Raw genomic sequence first — 25,024 nt, 5'->3', positions numbered from 1 at the left:
AGTTATAGTTTTCTAGAAATCAAAGGGTGGCGTTTTGGCCAGGTGGGGCGCATTATACCGTCTAACCCTAACTGTGCAGACGGGTAGCGAACTACAAGTTTCGTCGGAGTTTTGCTCTGGTGGATGCATAAAATAGAAGCACAAGTACTAGAATGCTAGTGGCGCTGTAGTCAGTAAACAGTATTTTTGCAAATTATTCTTCAATAAGCAGAACCTGGCTATTTATGATGTACTATATTGTAGGGAATATTTCATTTCATCAACATTAGTTTGACATTTATAATAACAGTACTTTGGCTGCTGGAGAAAGATTTTCATTCTCATACTGGTTAAGGGGACCATTGAGAGGAAGAGTTGGTGGATACACGCAAAAAAAGCGTTCTCGAATTTACGTTTGGGAGAACGTTCCAGAAAAAATGATTGTTGTTCCCGAAACCGTGACTAAAAATACACCATGAACTTGTTAGTTCACGAATTTAAGAACTTTTTTTTGCGTGTTGAACAATGGAATACTACTGCCATACGCTAGTAGAAATGTCTAAAAAGAAAAAAGTAGAATCACGAAAAAATTTCCACAACGAGATATGGGATGCAATTTTTAAAATAATTTTGAGCACCAGGTTAGACTTTTGATTATCTACATGTTTTTCTCGAATTGATCCCGGAAAAGGTACTATTTCTAGAATTTCTAGTCTCGTGCAATAAACCATTTAAAAAAAAGATCACCTTGTAATTTTTAAAATTATTTTTATATTATTTTTGTAATTTTCAAAATTATAATTCCGTTGGCTATACCTTGCCGTGGTAAATTTTAGTGGTTCTACTTTTTCTCTGATGACAGCATTCATCCGGTACTCCTAGCCCATGGAGATGGTTTTAAACCTGAAGCTCCACCCGAAGCTGAACCCGACAGGTTCTTGTCGGGTTCGGGTTTGGAAAATCAGTACAATGTCGGATTCGAGTTAGGTACGGGTTTATGAGATAAAACAAATGTCGGGTCCGGGTCGGATACGGGTTTAAGAAATAAAACTCCGATTTTTTTTATTCGTTTCTGGTAATTTTGAGGCTTTTTCGTTATTTGCCTACATCCTTTTTGATGTGAAGAGAAATATAAAATATCTAGTTTGAGTTTTCAGGCAAAAAAATTGTTCGGGTCCACCTCGGGTTTAATTAGTTCGGTTCGGGACGGGTACTGGTTTACGAATGTAAAAATTGTAGGGTACGGGTTGGGTACGGGAATTTATGAATCGAGTTCGGGTTTGGAAAATGTGAAACCTGACCATCTCCAGTATGCCAGTCACTTGGGCGGTTGCATCGATGGAAGGACTGGAATCACTTGACGGGAAACCGGAATGGTTGGATATTTTACCACGATGAGCAGTGGACCTCTGTTCTTTTCCGGAAGGGATATTATGTATCTCAAGAAAATATAGAATACTGCGGCGTCCTGCTGGCTGCTTCTCAGGTAATCGCTACAGTCACTAAACACGACAGAGTCAATAAAAATCTTACCCACTGTATGTACTTGTCATCATAAACACTCTCCATGTACTCAGTGACCTCGGTTGCCTCTCACTAATACAATCGAGAACTGCTGTCATTTGGCGAAAAGCACGTGGTTTTGTTTTGAGAGGGAAAATTTTCCCTATCTTTTAACCCGGCGGCTATCTTGACGTCTACCTTCGCAGTCGAGCCTGCGAGAGTAAGACCGCCGCGGAAGTCTAGAAAAAGATAAGCGCGACAATATGGCTGATAAATATCAAGTAAATCTACGCGCTTTGGACATTCTTTTAGGGTGGCCCGATCTGAGACGAGACCGGCAAAGACGCTGCTTCCTTTTTCCTTGTTTTGACACTTGTTCTTCTTTTTGACCATTGTTTTTAAACTGATGTCATCGATTTTCAACTATTGCCTTGATTGTTTCACTTAAGTCCCATGTAGACTCTTCTGAGCACAATAAAAGTGAATGCAATCCGCGAATTTGAAAACTTATTTCCATAATGATTTTTATATCGGGAATAAAACTCAAATTCACAAATGTTTAATATTAAGCTGTCTGGCAACTTTGGATAATTTTTCAAAAGTGAAAAAGTCTTCGTAGAACAAGATCATGCAGAATACTTTAGATGATATAACAAAAAAAGGTTCTGGCTGCATCTGACATTTCGTGACAGCGATTGTCTGGAAGCAGATGGTGTTGAATTTTTCCTTTTTGCAAGTCCCGTCCCAGGGTCCTACTTAATTTTTTTCCGGGTCTCAGCAATTTGTTCATCTTTTAACGAGATTCGCACAGCCGAGCCCCAGCAATCTTGTTTTTCGCCGAGATATCTGTCAAAGCTGCTGAAAATCAGCAAATAATTTGCCGAAAACCAGCTATCAAACCTCATTTTTCTTTTTGCTGGGCATATGGCTGTGCGGATTTTGCCGAGCTGCAGAAATAAAAACTGAGTGTGTATGAATGTCCACCGCTGACACACAGCTGGTGTACGTATTGCAGCACATGATTATGGTCGAGGTGTTTCCTTACCTTGCAAATCCTTGTTCACCTGTCATAAGACGAGTTTATACAATCCCATTGAATTCCACCACTTAATTGTATCTTGACAGATACGTATTTCGACCTCAAAAGTAAGGCCGTCTTCAGTGTCTCGTACTTGACTCGACTTGACTACGAGACACTGAAGACGGCCTTACTTTTGAGGTCGAAATACGTATCTGTCAAGATACAATTAAGTGGTGGAATTCAATGAGATTGTATAAACTCGTCTTATGACAGGTGAAAACATTCCACTAAAAAGCTCAAAATAATTTTCTTATCAAAATCCTTGTTGTTAAGAGCGATTTTGTGCATGGCCACTGGTTTCAGTCCGCAGCTTTCGATTACCGTGATGAAATCCTCTTCCTACCGGAATTCTTACAGGAAACCTTTGAACGGCTTCCTTCCTGGGAGATCATGTCTGTAATATTCATACTTGTGGAGAACTTCGACAGATTTATGATGATCTTTGTTGGCAGACATAACTGTGACTGCCACGCTGTAGAAGAGAATGCGTACCTCAAGCTTGATCTCAGGCTCTTAGCAATCATAACGATTCATCGAACGCAAAATTCGGCGGATCGCCTTTCACAAACACAAGCGGACACTCCTTCTTTTTGCTCTAGTTACAACTGCGACAAGTACAGTTACTACAATTTGTGGCGAATTTCTGGCGTTGGTATCCACCAATGCTGGGTGTACGTTGTTGACAAGTAGAGGAACTTTTCCGTTTTCCATCTCACTGAACCTCGCAAAACAAAGAAAAACAGCACCAATCTCGTCGATCCTTTTTGCTAACACGCGTGCTCACTGGTGAAAAAAATCACAAAAATAAGAAACAAACCAAATTCCTTTTCATTGCTTTGTCTTTGATGGGATGGAAATAGGAGCTACGGGATAAAGTGCCGAAATGTTCCCCTAGATAGTTGCTTCGATAATATTTCCTCTCCTTCACCATGTTTGCTGGTTGATTATCATGTTTCCTATGCTGCGGTCATGAGGGCGGGCCACAAAAACGACAGTAAAACAAATACGTAATACTTTTTCGGTTCGGATTTGAGACCTTACCCACGGATAAAGAATTATTCGCTCTTGTCCTAATACTTTTAGCCTGTCGTTGATCAATTATTTATCCCTGAAGAAGGTCTCAAATCCGGACTGAAACGCTGGAACAAAAACATTATAGTTCATTTGAATCAATAATACTGCTAAGCCAAGAACACAACACGTTTTTGTTTCACTGTCATTCGTCTACACACTGGGCAAAAAAATAAAGCAATAGATGGATGTTTGAGTTTTCCAAATGTCACTTCGATCTATCAAAATGGTATTTGCAAAACAATGATAACCAATTTCAATAGCAGGGTATTTGACCCAATAGTGGAGGAACTATGCACGTTCCACCACTATTTGTTAGTTCATACCAAGTCTATACTTTATTTCACTTACCTAAAGAGTGCATTAGAAAGTTTGTTAATTATATTTCAACCGAAATGTGTTCTTATAGCAGCAGCATCCATAATTATTGTTACCTAAAATGGTGCAGTGTTCCTATAGTTCCGAATCCCACTCGCAACAATGGGGACACTATCGCCATTATTGGTGCAAAGCCAAGAAAACGACAGTACCGGAATAACTTTGACCAAGTTGCCTGTCTAGGTTTCAGCTTGTCCGGTTCTTTCCAGTAAAGATTTATCAAAATCAGGAACGCCTGCGATATGTAAATTTACATTTTTTTTTTCATTTATCCCGAAATTTTTTTATGGTGGTAATTCTACAGCGGACTAAAAGTATTTGTCCATATGATTCAAACAACAGAGATCTAGCAAAAAGTGTTTCAAATATATAAAACTCAATAAATCCTGTTCAAGCTAGTTTGCTCTAAAACGCTACAACAGAATGGTTTAACATTAATTCAAATTTCAAACTAGCTTTTATTTTGCTGTTTTGATTTTACTTATGAATATAACACATTTGATCAGAATGTCTATTTGGCCCTTATATGGTGTCCATAACATGGCAACTTTTTGGCTTAAGAACTCATGTCACATTTGAATAAATTATAATTCTTGCACTGTTTGTGCTTAAAGAAAACTAACAACAATGCAATGTACAACACAACGTTCCTAAGATGCTTCTTCTTCCTACCGTCCTCGTGGGTGACAATGGGTCTGGGCCGGGGAGGGTGGCGGTTGGTACAGCGCCCTCGCCGACATTGTGGAGGTCGAATAACAAAATCGCTCAAAACGGTCTCTTATAATTTAGTTTTCTTGCCCTTAGATTCATTTAATCTATTCTACAAGTATTCTATGTTGTTGAAAAAGTAACTTATTCTCACCGCCGTTTGACCCATTGCCATCCCCGACAACGGTACTTAATATTAACATAAATGTATTTGTATTCAGCACACCACACTCTAATTCAACTAAACAATATTCGACAAAAAGTGCAGTTGCTCTGATTTGAGCAAAAATGCTTTTATTTAAAATGGAGCACACGGGATACGAATTGGCCAAGCTGTCCTTTTTTTTTGTTCAATTTAGTTATTTTATCACGACTTAAAAAAGGGATACGGTAACTGTACCAGTTTTGGCCATGTTCCCAATTTGGCCAGTTTCACGCATAACTCTGAAAAAAAAAGCAATTTCCGAGGATTTTATTAGCTGCAGCAGGAGATATATCACTTGGGCTTCTTCGCTGTGGAAACTGATCGATAGTTTTTGGAAAATATGCAATTTTAAAGAAATTCATAAAAACTTTGTTATTTTGATTCTGAGATCATTGTCGCTAATTTCGTAAATTTTTCATCTACACGTTGAAGTGATTCGATATTCTATATTGGTGAAAACATTATTATTAAAATCTTTATTAAAGAGGTTTTTAGCCCAAGGCTAGTTCACCTCCGAAAACATCGAAAGCGCTTAAGGGGTGCGTTTTGTACTGTTCTCCCCTACTTTGAGCGCGACGAGGTATCATGTTGATTGGCAGATGCGCTGTCTCAAAGAAATTCAGTTTTTGCATGGGGATTGATGGGAACTATCAGCTATCTGAGGTAGTTTTCGCAGGTATTACAGATTCAGTTACTTTTTGCAACAGCCTACTAGTTATATGGGTAAAATAATTGATAATGGTCAAAATTATATAAAGTAGCGTCTGTTGTTGTCTGGAAAACGGATGACTACGACTTGAAACAGATTATGCAATTTTTAATTCAAAATAGATAACAAACAAAAAACAAATCTTGCATTTTTTGTACAAAACCTTGGCATGTATAATTCTGCAAGGTTTTAATACAAAAAAATGAAAGCTTCATAGACACTGTATTAAAGTAGTACAAAATACATTTAATAATAAATACACTGTGATTTAAATCTCGGATTCGAGAACACCAGTCACGTTTCCCAGAAAGTTCCAGAAAACGTGACTGTTGTTCCCGAAATTGCCGTGATCTTGTTAACTCATGAATTCACGAACACTTTATTTGCGTGTGTAAGATTTCAATATAATATGCAAACCAACATCATTAACATATAGAAACTTTCGTCTACCTGTCGCTGGTATTGGTTATTGGAATGCTATCAGACTCGTTTGAATCTTTGTTAACAAAGTCAGATGTAATTTCGAAAAACTGTCCTGGAATCAACGTACCAAAATTTAAGACGTTTAACATCGAACATGTTATTGTCCTTCAAAGTAGAGTGCTCTAGAAAATATAACTCCATCAGCATACAAGCTTTCTTTAGGTAAAACAGGAAATAGTAACAAAACAATCAGTCCCGATGCCAGCCCTGTGGTACAACTTATGCGACACCGACCCGCGAGTAGGAGTGTGAGGCAACATTAGGTGACTCTATTTACCCATATCATCAGCGTACTTTTCGTTTGTCGTCGACGGACAATTCTTCTTCAGCTGTGGCATCAGCACGCCGCCGTGCCACTGGCAGAGGGAGACATACGGCCGTTGGATTTACGATTCCGTCGTGCGCGCGCGCGTCCGTGTTTGCCCCGAGTTACGTTGGGTGCCTTTTACAGAATTGGTGCTATTAACTGTGCAAGGAAACGCGCGGCCAGCAACGGTGATCGCGTAACGCATTCAACGCTCCAAATTGATTTGGGTGAAGCTTCGCCCGAACTATCTATCGCCTTTCTCGCGCGCCGGTCGCAGTGTGCCACCTCTGACCCCCACCGTCGACCGAGCCAAACGAACGTGCAAACAAACAAAGAATTCCTATTCCTGTACAGCGAACGAACCCTTATCTTCGGCACAGATTAACCGCGGAAGGAAACGTTAGACTTTGCGTACGCCGTACCTCAGTTCCTCCCCAGAAACCGTCACAACCAAGCCAAGCCCCAAAATGAGCACGGATGTGGCGCTCAACAATGACCTCGCCCTAACGGAGGAGAAGAAGATCACCACCACGCCGGTGATGGAGTTCTACCGAGGCAAGAACATCCTGGTCACCGGTGGAACCGGCTTTATCGGTCGGCTGTTGATCGAGAAGCTACTCAGGTAAGTGAAGCACTATCGCATGTAGATATGTAAGCATTAGCGCGCGCATCGAGCAAATTTATTTGTTCCAGCATGGCAATCCATTGGCAGATTTTATGAGCCGCTGCGTACTATGGCCTAATGGTGTCGTATCAGTTAGCCTTGGCGGGGAGAGCACTGAAGCACTTGATATGCCAGGCCCCGTCCCCGTGGCCCGTTGGTGGTAATTTATAATCAAAACGGCGTAGAATCGTAGTTGTCCATGTGCTGCTTTCATTGACTGTCGGATGAGTAGTGCAATTATAAAGCTGTGGTTTATGTTTGTTTTTAATCTGCGACTGTCTGTAATTGCAATCGATCGTATTCTTAGTAGTAAATGTACAATGAAAATACGTTATCGAATTATTTAAAATAGCCAACCTCCTGGGATTGTTTAGAAAATGCACCATCAATATTTTGTGTTGACTACCACTTAATGAAATTGAAAATATCCACGACAAATAGGGGCATTGTATCAATATGCATGCATTTTAAAGCAAAGTAATGAAAAGCAAATAAGTTAACTTATTTCTTTTTATTGTGAATTGTGTTTCATCAGTAACAGAAAGCATTCATATTACCATGCTCTCTTCAAGATGGGGTGATTTATAGTCGTGGCCAACTTGCAGAATAGTGCAGTTCTCATATGGAAGCTTTTGTGATAAAACGTGAATCCATTGGAAGAATTTGACTAGAAATTATTTACGATTTTTGAGGGAATTTTACAACAACTTATATTGAAATTTAGAAAATAAAGAAATCCGTGAGAACAAATGAAGAAGCCATAGCACTTTCTAAAAATAGTAAACTGTAGGTCTAACTCGCCAACCCTCGTTTTCTTAGATCTCCATGGTCTTGAAAATTTTTGGGTTCATCCAGCTGAAAAGTATTTGACATAGGGGAAAAAACTGCTTTGGCAGGTTTTGTTCTATTATTGTCAGGGGATTTTTGTCGACCAAATTTTATGAAATTTGGCCACAATATTCTTTGATATGCAAAGAATGTTTAGGCCAAATTTGAGCATAATTAGTCATAAAAAACCCCCTGACAATAATAGAACAAAACCTGCCAAAGCCGTCATTCCCCTACCTGTTTCAAACATTTTACACCCAACTAGTGAAATGGATTGTGGATTTTAAAACAGTTCTGTCCAAGACTTGCTAAACAAAATAAAATCTAACAATTTTGTATTATTTTAATATAGTATCTTGTTTTAAAACCTGGCAGAATTGTATATATCAATATTTTATACAAAAATCGTGATTTTTTGGGTATAAGATTAAGAATCCGGAACAATGGCAACTGCAGCTATTCACACGGTTTTAATAAATTGTTTTTAATTTTCTTGTAAAGTTCCTCAAATTTGGGGGATTTCCTGAAACACAGTGGTCGAAATGGTTTGAGTTTTGGGAGGAGATATGAAATGAGGATTATTTAAATTCCAATGATGCGAATTTGTCAACAAATGCTTCGAAGCAAACGATCGGCAACCTGGAACATTCCTGCGAGCCAACACATATAACAAAATAGCATTTTAGGAAGATTTCATTATTTCTAGTAATTGTCAAAAACTCCGAAACGCAATAGACGATTATTCCTTCAGGAGTTCTTTCGGTAATTTGAAATAGAAACTACACATATTTGACATTTTTTGTCCAACATGAGATTTTTATGTATTCTGAATCCTTATTCAAAAATACGTATGATTTTTTTTTCTCGTTTGTTTGATAAACTACATATGTGCATGCAATTTGAAGAGCAATTAAGGAGTACTGCTTACAGTTTTCGTTTCGCACTGAAAGTGTCCCAGGGTGTTGAGTTTTTCCAAAAACAATTGATCTGTATAGAATAAATCAAAAGAACCAGTGCCAATTTGTTCAAAAACAGTTTTTGTTGTTTCTCGAAATTGTTTAAAATGCAGTTTTTCAATCAAATGAATCAATTCTTTTTGGTATAAAACACATTCAGGAAACCTTGCCCAAATTCATTCGAAAACGACTCCTCCCGATAATTTATCAGTCATTTCCTAGGAAAATATGTTTGAAACTTCTCCAGGAGTTCTTTCCAACATTTTCAGGAATTTCTTGGGAATTTTGATAAAAAGCTCCTTCGGTAGTTTTTCTAACAGCACTTTCTGAAATTCCTCCAGGAATCCTTTCGGGAAATTTTCCAGAAACTTTTTGTGAAATCCCTTCGGGAATACCTCCAAGGCTCCTTTTGGAATTCCTTCAGAATTTTCCCCAGAATTTCTATCGGAAGTTTTTTGAAGAATAGTTTTTGGAAATTGCTCCAGGAAATCATTCAGAAATTCCTTCAGTAATTTTTCCCGGAAAACAATCTGAAATTCCATGACGAGTTCCTTATGGAGTTCCTCCAGAATTATTGTTCTGAGAACATCTCAAAGATGTTTTATTTTTCAGAATCACCTCCAGGAAGTTCTTCTTAGAAATGAGCATGAGCATTATGATCACACAATTCGTAGTTGCTACTCCGTGATTGACTAAACTTGCGAAATTGTACAGAGAACACAATAAATGGGCTTGGGATTAGCTACCCATTATCAATATACAAGTTTCGGGAGCACAAATATTTTAAGACAATAACGGCGCCGGCCACGTCCTTACAGTCATATAGGAAGGGAAGGATTGTTATTATCCGACTCTCGTTGCTACTAGAGACCGAGTATACCTCTGCATCTCTACGATTGTTTTGGGATGGGATATCGTTTTAGTTACAAAAGATAATTTATCTAGATGTTTCCTCTATTTTTTCTGCATTACACTCAAGCTTGTTTGAGTGTGTGTTGTACAACAAAAACCGTCGATCGTGTTTCACAACCTATGCAAGCATGCAATCGCTTCTCAGGAACGCACGTTAAAAGTTGAATATAGGTATTCTAATACAAATACTCACGCGTTCAAGTATATTCGAATTAGTAAAAACAATCTAAAACATCGCCTCTTCAGTGCATACAGGTTGTCGCCATTTAGTCAGATCTGTAGCTGAACGTGTGAACTACGCAGTGTATGGAGGGTCCGTAAGTCATCTTCCTGATGGAACCAGCTTTTTCCCTGCGTATCTGTCTATTTTGTACACGGCAAATTGAGAATCTTTTTTTTAGATGTTTGTCCAACATTCTGGCTACGTCCTGGTCCTCCAGTCGTCCACTTTTCTTGCTGTGAGCAATGGGTCGTCCTCCCTTCAGCTGAAGCAATTCATGGTTTATTTGCCTCTCCTTCACTTTGTACTTTCATCTATCAGAAACAACATCGTAGAAGGCTTGCAGTTTTTTTTGGACCCCAAAGACTTATTTTCCTGATAGAGAACAATCGTTATTCGTTACATTATTTTGCCAAAGCTCCTAAATAATCATGTGTACTTAATGTAATTGCGGCTTTGAAGGGGTAAGCCAAAGCGCAATAGCCTTACGAGGAATTGATGACTTTCTCCGATACGCTTAGCATCCCTTTTCAGTCCAAACCAAGTAGCTGAACAGTCCTTGTCAAAATCATAACACTCATTTTGGTGTGACACACTATTTTTGAATAGTAACCCAAATATATGTTCTATTAGAATAATGATAAAAATAAGTAATGCAAGAACTTCATTTCTACATTTCATCGTCTTCATCGTCTAATGCATCTGTTTCTCAATCAAAATCTACCAGGGGGAGAGTAAGCCTGTCATCCACGAACAAATCAAGCCTACCTAAGATGTATTATCCGGGCCTCGCCGCTTGGGAAAGGCGGGCCACCCTGGGCCACCCCGCTTGGCAAGTGTAAGATTTTTCGAACTGGAATCTTGTAGGATATTGATTAACTCATTATTGGTTGTTTGTTTTCTTTATACTGCATTTACAGCTGTCTTCGATTCTTAGCAGTTAGAATCGAAGACAGCTATTAGGTGCAGTGCTCAAAAGCGTAGGAGAAGATTAAAATTAAAACGGAAAGCATAGTGAAGGCAGAAAAGCTTCTGGGTTTTATAGCAAAAGCCACCCACGATACACTGTATCTCGAAAAAACTGAAACCCATGCACCAAAGCGGGCGCCATTTCAAATTTGGATGGACAATATTAGTGTATAACACTACTATGTGTACAAAAAACAATCTTCCAATCCTTGAAAAGGATAAAATAAATTATCGAAACTGTCGGATGCAGAAGTAAACTTGTTTTTGCTGCGTTACAAGACTGCTACAGCCGGAAAACTACTCGTTCCGTTACATACCCACAGTCGTCAAGCATTAATTCCTACATTACTGCTGACTACCGAAAAAAATGTGGGATTGTTTATTTACATTTGCTTCATACTACATGCAGAGGAGGCGCGATGCACCGCATATTACCCCCCTGAAATCTACACAAGTATCTCGTCTTCCAAACACACTTTTTTTGCACTTTCAGAAATCCATGACGCGTTTTTTTTGTGGCATCACAAGCCAAAACAATAAAAAGAAAAAAACAATATCACTATCACTACAGTACGAGACACTGAAGACGGCCTTACTGTTGAGGTGGAAATACGTATCTGTCAAGATACAATTAAGTGGTGGAACTCAATGGGATTGTACAAACTCGTCTTATGACAAGTGAAGACATTCCACTAAAAAGCTCAAAACAATTTTCTTAACAATATCACTTAGGGTAGAACGACCTATTATGGAGGGGTTAAGCACCGTGTCGAAACAAAATGGATTTCGAAAATTCTTTAAAAATTACCTTTTGGTCTTTTTCCACATTGCAGTAGTCGAATAGGTTGCTCGGTAATTATAGATTCGTAAATATTACGTCAATTGTGCTAAACTTATGTTGTTTTGTTTTTATCACAATAAAAACAAACTACCGCAATAATAGGACGCAGTAGCCTATCGTTGCGACATTTTTCCAAGGTCAGTCCTATTGTTGCGGTATTGCATGCAATTCTTATGGAAATCGATACCACAACAATAGGACATTAGCACTACCGCAATAATAGGCTCAAAGGATTCAAATTTTTAATGAAAAATGTTGATTTTTCATAATTTTGAACGGATTTTTGTGAAACAAAAGCTGGTCTAGTCGTTAATTCGATGAGTTTTAGCGTATCCACAATTGTTTTTAAGGCTCTATAAACCGTAATCAATTTGATGATGAAGATGATTTTGTTCTCATTCGCACTAATACTAATGCAATTTTTGCCAAAATTCAATATTTCACTGTTATTCACCAACTTACCTCTGTCAACGTATATTCATGGTATTTTCATATGAATTTTTCACTCACCTAGCTAATTAATTATTTATTAATTGACTGAAAAGCGCTTAAAACTGCCTTTTTCCTGGACAAATTTTCGTATACTAATTGTACACACACCAACTCCGAACGATCGAAACACACCCATACACCTATTTTGAACATACACTCACTTTTTAACTTGTTTTTTTCTCGCCTTTTTTTTGATTTTATCACAACTAAACATAATTCACTACCTAACTTTCTCTTTTCTCTTTGATAATGAACACCAATTTCTTCACTTCATGTCGAAAAACCAACGAAAATTGCTTTAAAAAATTTGAAGTGAGAGACAAATTTGACGGCCGTATTGTGAATGTTGCAAAATTCGGAAAACCCAAATTCATTACCGCATTAGGTGAAATAGTGCGCTCAAAATCTAGGCAAAGCAACTTAGAAATATCAAAACAATACATAGAATATGGTAGTCGACACGCAAACAACTTTATGCATATACAAGAAAAGAATCATCATTTCATCGTTGCCAGATTTATTTAATCAAATAATTATTACTTTTTATCGAATTAATCAAATCAACCAGAAAAAAGAAAAGATTATGTAAGCTTCTGTTGGCAGGGTGGAGAATGGTTGACATTTAATTTTACCGTACCATTCATCCTACCATGCAGTCAAAAAAACGCAAAACCACGGCAGCCGCAGCAGCAGGCACGACCAAGCAGACGCTGCACATACTTTTACTATTTTCTCCCCCCACAATCAATGTTTTCGTAGAATAATTTCTCAACGTATAATCGGTTTTGGTGGCAAATATACATTTCATTATTCTTAAAATCTTCACTCATTTTACAGACTAGAACTAATAAATCAGTATCTGTGGCTAGCACTATTTCAAGGCTGTGTGCCAAAGCCTAATTCAACTCGATTCTGTTCTATTTGCACTGCGCACAAGAAAGTGTGGATGGATGGCCACCCCCATGAAAAGGCTGTTGTGGTAATAGATACGAAATATAAATTGACAAATGAAATAATAATTATTTATAGAAGAGATTAAAGCAATTGGAACACAACCCCTTTACAGATGATACTCTATACAAACAAAATGTGATCTAGATCACTATCCTTGATAAGCTTGGTAGAAATTCCTTCCTGACTTTTATCTAGATAAGTTCTCTTTAGACCTGGTGATAGTTGAAGGGCTCTTTGGAGAGTTCTTGTAGAGTCAAAGGAAATAGAGGAAAAGATGAGTCAGTCTTTTGAGGATGGTTTGGTTTCGGCTGGTGCATACGTTAGCATGGCCAGCCATGAAGAACGTCTTCTAGTAGAAGATGGCGTCACTTTGTCCATTCAATCCGGTTCTTCGGTCGGCGGTTACGACATTGGCTCAGCCGGTAGCGCAACCGAACCACCGAAAGCGTAAGTATTTCCAATGAGGAATAAGATTAATCTAGAAACTAAAAAACGGAGTGATTGAAAATAATTACCGGCCGGTAGTTGAAGGCCGGAAGATGTAGAGAAAAAAAAAGAGAAATGGGAAAATGATTGATCGGAAAATAAATGGCCGAAAAAAATAATTGTTGAAAAAATAAATGATCAAAAAAATAATTGTTGAAAAAAAATAGTTGATTGAAAAAATACATGAAAGTGTGAGAATTTGGTTGGTGTAAGCCGTGAGAGTTAAAGAGAAATTAAAAAAATTGAAAGGAAAATAAATGGTCAAAAAAAATAATTGTTGAAAAAATAGTTGATCAAAAAAAATAATTGATTAAAAAAAAATACATGATTCAGCTGAAAACATAAGAAACAAAATAGTTTTTCGAAGTATGAAAAAAATCATAAGAAATGCGGATAATGGTAAATGTAAAAAGTGAGAACGAAACGACAAAGTAAATGAAATAGGTGCACAGAAACAAACATAATTGAATTGCAACCCTTCCAAAGAAAATATATTTATCTAGAAATTTTGCTTGTTTCAGAAAAATTTCGAAAAAGAAATTAATTAAAGAGTTGAAGGAGGCGGTGGAGAAGAACAATTTCCTCCGAGAACAAGTGACGAGACTATCCGCTGATCAAAGTGTGAGTAATGGTTCTATCGGCACTACTAGAGAAGAAATGACAGATGCCAGGCAAGGATCCTTGTTTCTTGCAACTATGAACTCTTGGTACACTCAATGTTCCGGAGTGTGTACCAACTGAAGGCGAAACTGAAATTGATAAGCGAGCATATGAATTTTGGAAAGAGACTTTGTTTGCTTCACTGCAACTCGTCAACTCAGCTGATGAGATGGCTAAATTTGGAGTTTTCAAGATAAAAGCGGGAACGAAACTGCGAGAAATTTTCAGCACAACGGTTTCAGCCCAGGAATGGCTGATGAGAAATCAGAGCCGTTCTCGAATGCTTTGGCACGGCTGGATGATTATTTCGGTTCCAGAGCTTATATCTTGTCCCAACGCGGTAAGCTGATGAACTTGTCTCAGGCATTAAACGAAAGTAGCATAGAGTTCGTCCGACGAGTGGCTACTACAGCCAAGTTATGTAGCTATGGTAGAGAGGAAGAAATGGAGGCCGTTGTTCGCGTAGTAACTAAGGGTGCAAGCGATAGCAGGGTTCGCATACTTGCTCACAGGAATTGGGTGAAGCAAGGAACCATGAAAGATCTGATCGACTTGGTACGAGATCGGGAATTGGAGAAAGCAAATGAAGAGGAGTTCCAAAGAATCCATCGCCGAAACAGCGGTCATAGCCGCAGTTTCGCAGAATGTTTCGGAGTTTCAAACACAACGACCAACAAACTTCCAAGCGAACTGGAGAGGGAGAGGAGTGCCTCGCGGTTATCGTGGTGTCAGAAGCGCTGCCAGGGGATTTAACACAGGAGTACTACGTAATCAAAGCGGATCTAGTTGTTGGAGATGTGGTAGTTTCTCCCATCGATCCTTCACTTGCCCAGCAGCTGGTAAAGTGTGTCACACGTGTGGTCGTATGGGCCACATTGCTCGCTTGTGCACATCGTCGAATCAGCAAATCCGACGTAGATCTTGGAAACGACCAGCAGAATCCGAAGAGCAAGGAAGGATCAAACAAATCGCAGCTGTAGATAGCAAAGCTGAGCATCTTGAACCAGTCACCAAGGTACATGAGATTGATGAGGAACCAGAGTAATTCAGTAATAACTCATTTTGATAAATAACTGTTGAATTTCCTGCATTTGAATTTATTTTATCATTTTATCGTTTCACAATTTCTGAAATAAATAAAATATTCAATATTAATAAATGAACAAACTGACTTATTTAGAAACGAAATACGATGTTTTATAAAACCTGTAAAAAAAAAAAGCAATCCATAAATGTAGTTGTATTAACGTCGCAATGAGTTTGATCATATTAAACTGTGCGTTTTGAAAGCCAACAAGAAGCTAGTCATGAGATAGATAGCGTACAACCACACTCGTCGATCTTCTCATTTGATGACGCTATTGTGACCGGTCGAGTAGCAGGAGTCGAAGTCCAGTTCGTAATAGATTCAGGTGTGTCATGCATTTCTACACATTACAAAAAAAAAAAGTTTGACCTCTTTTCTGTTATTTATCCAGGCGCTCAGGTGAACACTATAACGAAAAAGTCGTTTGATCAAATTATGACCGACCAACAAGCTGCTTCTAATATTATAGCCCTAGCATACACCACTGACAAGCCTTTGAAAGCATACGCCTCGGTCAATTATATAAAAGTATTGGCCACATTTTCAGCCGAACTTTTTATTTCGGAAGAGCGCCCAATCACCATTGAGAAATTCTACGTTGTCGATGAAAAGCGAGCACTACTTGGGTTTAATACAGCGATCAGGTACAGTGTGCTTGACATTGGGTTGAAAGTACCAATACATTGTAATCAATTGATGCAAACCCAGTGTAACTCGGAAGCCGCTACAGTCGAGCGAACGGTTCAATGCAAGGAATTCCCGAAGTTCAATGTTCCTCCGGTAACGTTAAGATATGACCCAAGTATTCCACCATCGAGGAACGTGTATACCAACATTCCAATGGCATTCAAGGAGTTGACTAAACAGAAACTAAATGATCTGTTAACATCGGGGATAATAGAGGAAGTGACTACAGAGATGGACAGATCATTCTGTTCATCCTTGCTCGTAGTCCCCAAAGGCAAGGACGATGTTCGACTTGTGATTGATTTAAGGGGTCCAAATCAAAGCATCCATAGAACCCCTTTTAAGATGCCTACATTTGAATCCATTCTAATGGAACTCCACGGTGCGAAATGGTTCTCAACCATTGATTTGAGAAGTGCCTTTTTCCACATAGAGTTGGATGAAAATTCCCGTCACCTGACGAATTTCTTTTCGGGGGATGGACTCTACCGATATAAAAGACTTCCTTTCGGACTATGTAATGCCCCTGACATTTTTCAGGAGGTATTGCAAACTATTGTTCTTGCCGACTGTGAAGGGAAAGTGAATTATTTGGATGACATAATGGTTTTGGAAAACGAAGGACGAACACGATAGGAACTTGGCGAAAGTGTTGGCTTGTTTGAAGAACCATAATGTATGCATCAACGAAGAAAAATCCATGTTTGGACAGCAGGAAGTATCGTTTCTAGGATTCGTGGTATCGTCCGATGGTTGGAAACTAGAGGAAGGGAAGATCACCGCACTTCAGAACTTCAGGAGCCCAGAGACTCTTGCTTCTTGGGGCTCATTAACTTCATCGAGAAATTCATTCCCAACAGAGCTCAAAGGACGTGGACGTTGCGACAATTGGCCAAGTCCGAAAGCTTCTATTGGAATGTCGAATTGGAGGAAGAATTCTTGTTCTTGAAAAACGATGCATGGAAAACTGTTACTACCTTAGGCTACTACAGCAGGCTTGATAAAACGGAGCTTTATGTGGACGCCTCTCCGTACGGTTTGGGAGCCGTCGTAGTTCAGCTGGATAAGGAAAGCAATCCTGGAGTTATAGCTTGTGCCTCAAAGGCCCTTACTCTTCCTGAACAGAAATACCCCCAGACACAGAAAGAAGCGTTGGCTATGGTCTGGGGTGTGGAAAAATTTTCGATGTACTTAATGAGTACATCCTTCACTATCTGGACTGATTCGGAGGCCAACGAATTTATTTTCAATGGTTCTCATCGTATTGGTCGCAGAGCAGTCACCAGGGCGGAGTCTTGGGCTTTAAGATTGCAGCCATATAGCTTTACGGTGAAAAGGATACCAGGAAATTCAAACCTTGCAGATTCTCTCTCCCGTCTGGTCAAGCAGAATGTGCCAGATAGATCCTTCGATGATGATGCAGATGACAAACATCTGCTGTACTACCTCGATTGCGGAGCAATGGAGATTTCATGGAATGAAATAGAAGCGCTTTCCGAAAATGATGCAGAGATTTGCAAAGTTAAAACAGCTATGGATACTGGAGAGTGGATAAACGATTTGAAGATGTACCAGCTTCAAGCGAAGGAGCTTAGAATCATCGGAAGTATAATATTCAAAAATGACAGAATCGTTCTTCCTATAACACTGCGCCGAAAGGCAATAGTTTCCGCCCACCAGGGGCATATGGGAGTATCGTCGACAAAACGCATAATGCGTGAATATTTCTGGTGGCCAGGAATGAGCACCGAAATAGAGCTGTATGTGAAAGCTTGCGAAACGTGTCTTCTACTGTCAAAAAGAAACCCTCCGGTTCCTTCGATTAGTAGAGAACTTCCGCGCAACCCATGGGAAGTTCTGCAAATCGATTTTTACACCGACAAGGAGTTTGGTTACGGCGAGTTCCTAGTTATTGTGGACATTTACTCCAGGTATCTACATGTCATTGAGATGAAGTCGATAAATGCTGAAGCTACTGTTCAAGCCTTAAACAAAGTTTTCATGATTTGGGGGTATCCGTTGGTCATTCAGAGTGACAATGGGCCCCCATTTCAAAGTGACAATTTCATTAAGACATGGGAGAATAGAGGAATCAAGATTCAAGGGGTGTGGATGGCACGAGACTCACGCAGCAGCAAACAAACAGTCTGCGGAAGAATAAAAAAGACATAATTTCGTCTTACATTAATTTGGGAAACTGTCTCAGTGTGCTCGGTGCACGAAATTTTACCGGATAAAATGTAAATATTCGGAGAATCAAAGTGTTTTACTGTACTTTTCCCAACACTGTATGTTGAAAGCCCAGTGGTGTACGAAGAATTTTAAAATAAGTTTCCATACATTAAATATTTCATAAATGCTCAAAAATAAACTATTTGTAGCATCTGGCAACATATGTAGCAGCTGACATGCGTTTACCACCCCATTTCCACCCACCTCAAATTTTCGTCACTTTTTCGTACTAGTTGCCTCACCAATACTAACAAGCAATAAAGTCATTAATTTTCAAAACTGAGTTATGGAGTCTTGAGTCTTAATGCTATTATATCCAGAATGGACTATTTTAACACTACTGCAAAATTAGGACATACCACAACGATAGGAAGTTTTACCCTACCATCTATTTTTCAATTAAATGGCAGGATCGCCAAATATGCGGTTTGGTCCGGCAGAAGCAGTCGTCTGCGAGGCGCGTCCGTCTTTGGTGATTGGTCGATGGAGAAGCACACGGATCGGATAGTCGAGGCATGCTGCGATGAATGTGCGTGAGATTAATGCTTAAGCATTCATCTGTCAACTGACGAAAGAGTAAACACGCTCACAGTTATCCACCAATTATCTATCATACACAGGTCCGTAATGCTCACTCAATCTCAGGAGCAAAGGCGGCTCCCTCACAGAAATGTTTGGGGGAAATCTCTTTTCGAAAAAAAAAACAACCTGGAGAGTGACAACCATTTTTCGCTCACTTCGATAGCCGCCAAACGTTGGTTTGCTCTTTTTCTTTCATATTCGAGTCTTTTCGTGGCTTCATCAATTCAAATAATACCTACAGGGTGTCTGCAAATTATCCGTACAGATTTCGATAGTTTGCTTCTACAAATCAAAAACAGACAATAATGGACTGAATCGGTAGCTATATGGGCATAACAACTCAGCAGGCTGTAACAGATGTATATTCTGAGAACACTGAGCGTCATTTCATATATAAAAAAAATCTTTGTGAATGCTTTTTTTCGGTTTTCCGAACAAAAATGAATTGCCTTCCTATTCACCCGATTTGGATTGAACTTATCATTCGGTATGGTCTATTTTGAAATCAACAGCCATCAAAACACCGAACATATTATCGAGACATTTGAAATTATGTCACAATCGTCAAAAATGTGTGAAAAGTATCTGTGATTTTTTCCAACACGATGGAAGGCATACAACTCAGGATTCATTTCATTTATTTAGTTTACATCTAAACAGACAACACTGAATCAACAATTTGACGCCACAATACACGGTTCGAGGCCGCATCTCTCCATCCTCGGATACGCCCCACGCTCGCCAAGTCGTTTTGCACCTACATATAACAACTCAGGATACAGGGGTCATTTTAATGTGAACAAATTCAGCTTGGTTTATGTAGTCCTATTATAATAACATGCAATGCATCCTGGTTCTTTAATGTATTCCAAAAAATATTTAAAAACCTGTCTTGTTGTACGGATAATTTGCAGACACCCTGTACATAGTAGCTCATGTAGAACAAATAACTTTTATTGCTTTCATACATACACTGCCAAAAATATCTATATAAGATATATGTGTCGCCGTTATAAATTTTTGCAATAGCTCCACCCTAATATAATCGATATGGAACCACACATAAATTATATAATTGCTAATTCGAGACCACACATAAAGTTTATTTGGATATATATTTTATAAGTAGTTCGCGTGGAGAATGGTTATGTGTGCGCTGATATACATCATAAGTAAAATCTATGGATTTTTGCCAATAAATATGTGTGGATTATTAGTAGTGTAGAGCGTAGCTAGAGTAAGCGCATCAGTGGTGGAAATCTGTGAACCTTGCTCACAAAACGAGAAGTAGGCAATGCTAAATAGGTACTCGCGAACACTTGTTTTGTCTTTTCCTTGGCTACCTTCTACTCGCAGAGAGAACAGAGAACGAACCACGAAAAATGTTCGTGAAGCTTCGCGAGCCATTCGGCATAATTTCTCATAAAACAACCTCGGAACATGTTGATCACGAATGTTCGAGCAAGAACACCTTTGTTTATTGTTATTGTGTTTATCTCAAGTGAAATTTATCCATTGTGTTCGAAGTAACCACAAATACTCGCAACCGTGATTTTTACTCCCGAACAGAATACTGCCTTGCTTTTTTACTTTGCTCTGCCCGTACTCACGAACAAAGCAAGCACCAGAAAAATGCAGGCAGTACGTTCGCACGAGTGTGGCATTTTTGGTAGGCCCAAATACACTCTTTTTTTACTCGTGAAGCGAATATGTTCATCTAATAGGCAAGATTTTCGCTTATCTTCCAAGGCTAATTATAGAGAAAAGATTGTGGGGTGAAAGATGATCCTCAACATAAACAACGAAAAAAGATTCTCCCTTGGCCCAAAAAATGCTTGCTTTGATCTCATTGAAACGAAAAGTCGAAACCCTGGTTGTTTTATAATGAAGAAGAAGAAAATGTTGACTGTCAACACGACAGAGTTACATTTTCTATCCGCGTTTCTAGTAGACATCACTTTTGTTCGTATAACTTTTTCTATAAATTATCTTTAATTTTAAAATGTTCTACAATTTAAATCGCTATGAAAAATCTCTGATTGATCCACCTAGCGGTGTTTGTGCCTTTCTCGTACATCAGATGTACTAAACAAATTGAGTGAGTATTTCTTAGCGTGTTTTTTGTATATAAATCGTATTTTAGCCATAACTTTTGATCCCATAGTCCGATCCGGCCAATTGTCAATTGGAAACAATGGTACAGGATTCCCTTAGTGCAAACAAATCGAATCAAGATAAGTGTCTAAAAGATGGGTGAGTTTTACACACATACATACACACACGCACACACATTCACACAGACAGGCATCATCTCAATTCGTCGAGCTGAGTCGATTGGTATATAACACTATGGGTCTCCGGACCTTCTATCACAAAATCGTCTTGGAATTGAATATATAGCCTTTTCGTTACAACTTGGTGTACGAGAAAGGCAAAAATACACGTTTTGCTAAAAAAAAACATAATTGTCATAGTTTGTACATATTTAAAGATATTTAAGAATTTCTAGCAAAAAATGCCGTTTTCAGTTCAACAAATCTGCTAAACCTGCACATGTCTGCAAGTGAATACAACCGTCTAATAAAACTTTAAAGTGAACCCTAATGAATCATGTAAAAACTGTTTGTCGCTTGTTGTCCCTTCTATACACCTATGAGAGAAAAGTACTATGAATGAATATACTTAGAACGTGGCCCGCCACGGTTTTATGGGACGGAAGACAGCCTGACTATTATTAGCCCATTTGTCGTTTCAGAGGTCGGTGCCACCCGGCCTTCCCAAGAGAATAGAATGTCCAGACTACCAGCCCCCGCTTCACAGTATTAAAATATTCAAAACATAATCCAGTAACACACAGCCAGTACGCCATAATCAGGATCTTACTGGCATCGATCCTGATGTGCCGATTGCTACTCCCGCTAGGCTCGTGCGCTTTAAGCGGCACATCGTCGCTTAGATAGGGTCTGCTTGCGAATACTTGTGGCTTTTGGGAGAGGTTTAGCCGAGCCCACTGCCAAACCCCAGGGGAGGAGTCGTAAAGCCCTTGGACACAGTCCCTGCTGCCCCAATATAATCGATATCTGGGAAAATTTGAATTTTCAGAGGCTCGATAATTCGCTGTTATTTATTACCATGTCCTCCTAATAGTCATTACGAAGTTGATGAAAATTGTTCGCATGTTGGCATGTCAATATATTCACGTGGGCTGAAAATATTGAGCACAAGATTTTTTTAGCAGACGAAATGTTTGCCTTCTCAGCAGGAGCTATCGATTGATCCGAAGGGTTATTGTTACATAAACCAATATTTACCGCTAAGTATCGAGATGACAAGTAAACAAACAAAAAACATTCTACTCGCCTCCAAATCATACCTTTTGCAGGTTCATTGTATTAAAGTTATATCAACAAACTGGTTCCAGCATTACTACTGCAGAACAATCATCTTCAAAGAAAAAAATGTTCAAGCATTGTAAAAACTGCCCATTTCTGCCGCCGAAGCTAATTTTATGATCATAACAGACCGCGCACAAAAAGATTGACCTTCATTGTCTCAGTACCAGGTATTTGTTTTTCTTCAGTACGCAGCTAGCCGGAAGCAACGACGACGGTACACTGACCCCAGTTGATTATCCTTTGGTATTTGCGCAGAGTATCTGAGCAACCGCAATAGAAATTGATCGTCATGATCGTGAACTTGGCTCGTGGTTTGGTAATTACATTTATTTTCCTACCGGCAATCAGCTACCGAAGCGACGACGCACGGCAATTGCTGGCATCGGTTTTAAAGTCAATCAAAGCCTAAGCAAATGCGCAACTGTGGATTCGAGCAAATATTTGCCTCTTTGGATAGGAAATGGTGAGATCATTTGAGTACGATTTCCTGAGTGTTTGGATTATTGGAGCAGTAAAGCTGGTAGATGAATTATATTTGCAATCATGAACGGTCAAACAACGTCTCTAATTGCTAAAATGATTCCCACTTGAGGGATTTTGCATCTAAGGGCCGGTGGAGATAGCACCAAACTGTGAATTGTCACATTACCTAGGTGATTGTTTCATTCACGTGGCCCCAGATGTTCAGGCAAATCAACAATATACATCGAAAAACCTGATTCAATAAAAAGAATAGATTTTTTGATGTTTAGTTGGTTTAATATTTTTCTAGTATGTAATTATCCGAAAGGTTAGAGCATTTTTGCATATATTCACGTGAAGCACTAGTTTCCAAAAATTAAAAGTCACGAAACTATGATGAGGACTTTTTAAATGTTGCCTTTATGAGTCGATCACTCAGCAACAATTAACAAAGACAAAGACAAACAAAGACAAAGAATTAACAGCGATGTTTATTAACCCCTGCATTCTCATAATTACTTACATTGAATACCTTTTCACAATAAGTTCCGGTGGTCATTGGAGCAGTGAAGTACTTGACCACTGCAAACACCTTTGCTCTCTTACATAAATGAAACTATATATGATTAACCATTGCGAATTGCCTCCAATCATCAAAACAATCCTCTAAGACCCGGCTGGACTCTCAGATACGGTTAGGATATGGATACTTAGGGAATCACTCGCCAACGCTGGACTCGACTGATAGAAGTCATTAGCATCGCGCAAGTGCCGGTACTGACCGTGTGCATTCTTGAGTCTTGAACTTGAACCACACGCTGAACAACTCCGTAGGCATGAGTCCGCCGAGGCGTGTGCCAACCGCGAACGGCAGCTGAAACAATAAAAAAAGCATGCGCGAGCAAATCCTCAACTAATAAACGATCAAATATTAAAGATAGCAGGTGCCGGATCGACAGCGCAGCGGTGATGCTGCGCCACTCCTCGCCAACCGCAATTATCGGTAATTGTGCTGTGCACTTGTTCGGGCGGGATATTTCACGGTTTTTTCGTTCGGGCAGAGTGGTTGGTTCAAAGTGTGTAGAACAAGTGCTGAGTGGAGCTTAAGCGTCGGGTCCAAATTATCTACGTGATCAGTTCCTTGTTCGGGCGGTCGAAGGGAGGCAAAATTTGACTGGCAAACAGGTTCCCCACGCACGGGCGCAGGCAGTGGGCGCAATCGGCCGAAGGTCAGCTGAAGATCGTCCAACGACCACACTCGAATCGGTGGTTTCCTATCTCTCTTTCTCTCTGCAGTTAGGTTGCGTAGGTAACTGCTTCGTGCAGGACGATTGGTACTTACCAATGACTAATGAACTTTTGTCTGCGCAATGGTTTTTGTTTTTGGGGCCAAGATGTGGCCACGACGCGACGACCGCGACAAGTGTTTGCCGTGCTCCAACAAATCTAGACCAACATTTGAAAAGGGCGTAACAGCCAAAATTTATTCTTTCTGATTCTTTGTCCCCAAATATAGCATTATACGTAGACGAAGAATCAGAAGGAATAAAATTTGGCTGTTACGCCCTTTTCAAATGTTGGTCTAGAAATGACGAGAACCCAGGGAGTGACGGTTTGTTTGGATAATTATTGCGCAACGGAACACGAGGTTTAACCATTGAATAATTTCGCTTAGGTTTGCGTAATTGGTGAAAAATTATGTTTTTATTTTTATCAAAGCAACTCTATTGATACCATGTTTTCTAAAAATCACATTACATAGAACTAATGTAAACATGGTTCTAGAGAAAAACAACACACACTTCTTCATTCAAGAATTTGTGAACTAATCATTATGTCGTTAATATGTACGCATATTCACGACAATTTTGTGGGTGAGACTTTCTGCATTTTCTCTCTCGTGATTTATGGATTATGGTTGATAGTAAGGGAATCACTCACGCTTCGCATTTTCTGGAAATATCAGAACTTTAGAAGTATATACCCAGTTAGTCATTAAAACGTTAGGAATAGAGGACGCTAAGCAGCGACTCAACGTTAATGAGGCAGAAGGGACTATACCAAAGGGTTTGACGATCCCTCTCCAGACCAACTGGGAGTTGTGATTCCTGCCTATGATATGATGGGGTTTGACAGTGGGCTTTGTTGATCTCTATAAAATGCTGCTTGTATC

At 39.2% G+C, this 25,024-nt stretch overlaps 1 protein-coding gene across 1 annotated transcript in view; it reads left to right on the top strand.

Annotated features, from left to right (window-relative positions):
* LOC134209298 (fatty acyl-CoA reductase wat-like) overlaps window positions 1–25,024 on the top strand; it is a 73,863-nt gene that overhangs the window by 7,543 nt on the left and 41,296 nt on the right. Inside the window, exon 2 of the mRNA XM_062685293.1 lies at window positions 6,779–7,046. Coding sequence (XP_062541277.1) covers window positions 6,892–7,046 — 155 coding nt within the window. The 5' untranslated portion in view covers window positions 6,779–6,891. The remainder of the gene's footprint in view (window positions 1–6,778; window positions 7,047–25,024) is intronic.

This window comes from Armigeres subalbatus, chromosome 2 (genome assembly GCF_024139115.2).
Source record: "Armigeres subalbatus isolate Guangzhou_Male chromosome 2, GZ_Asu_2, whole genome shotgun sequence".
In the NCBI taxonomy this organism is placed as follows: domain Eukaryota; kingdom Metazoa; phylum Arthropoda; class Insecta; order Diptera; family Culicidae; genus Armigeres; species Armigeres subalbatus.
This window is presented reverse-complemented; position numbering and strand designations above follow the sequence as displayed.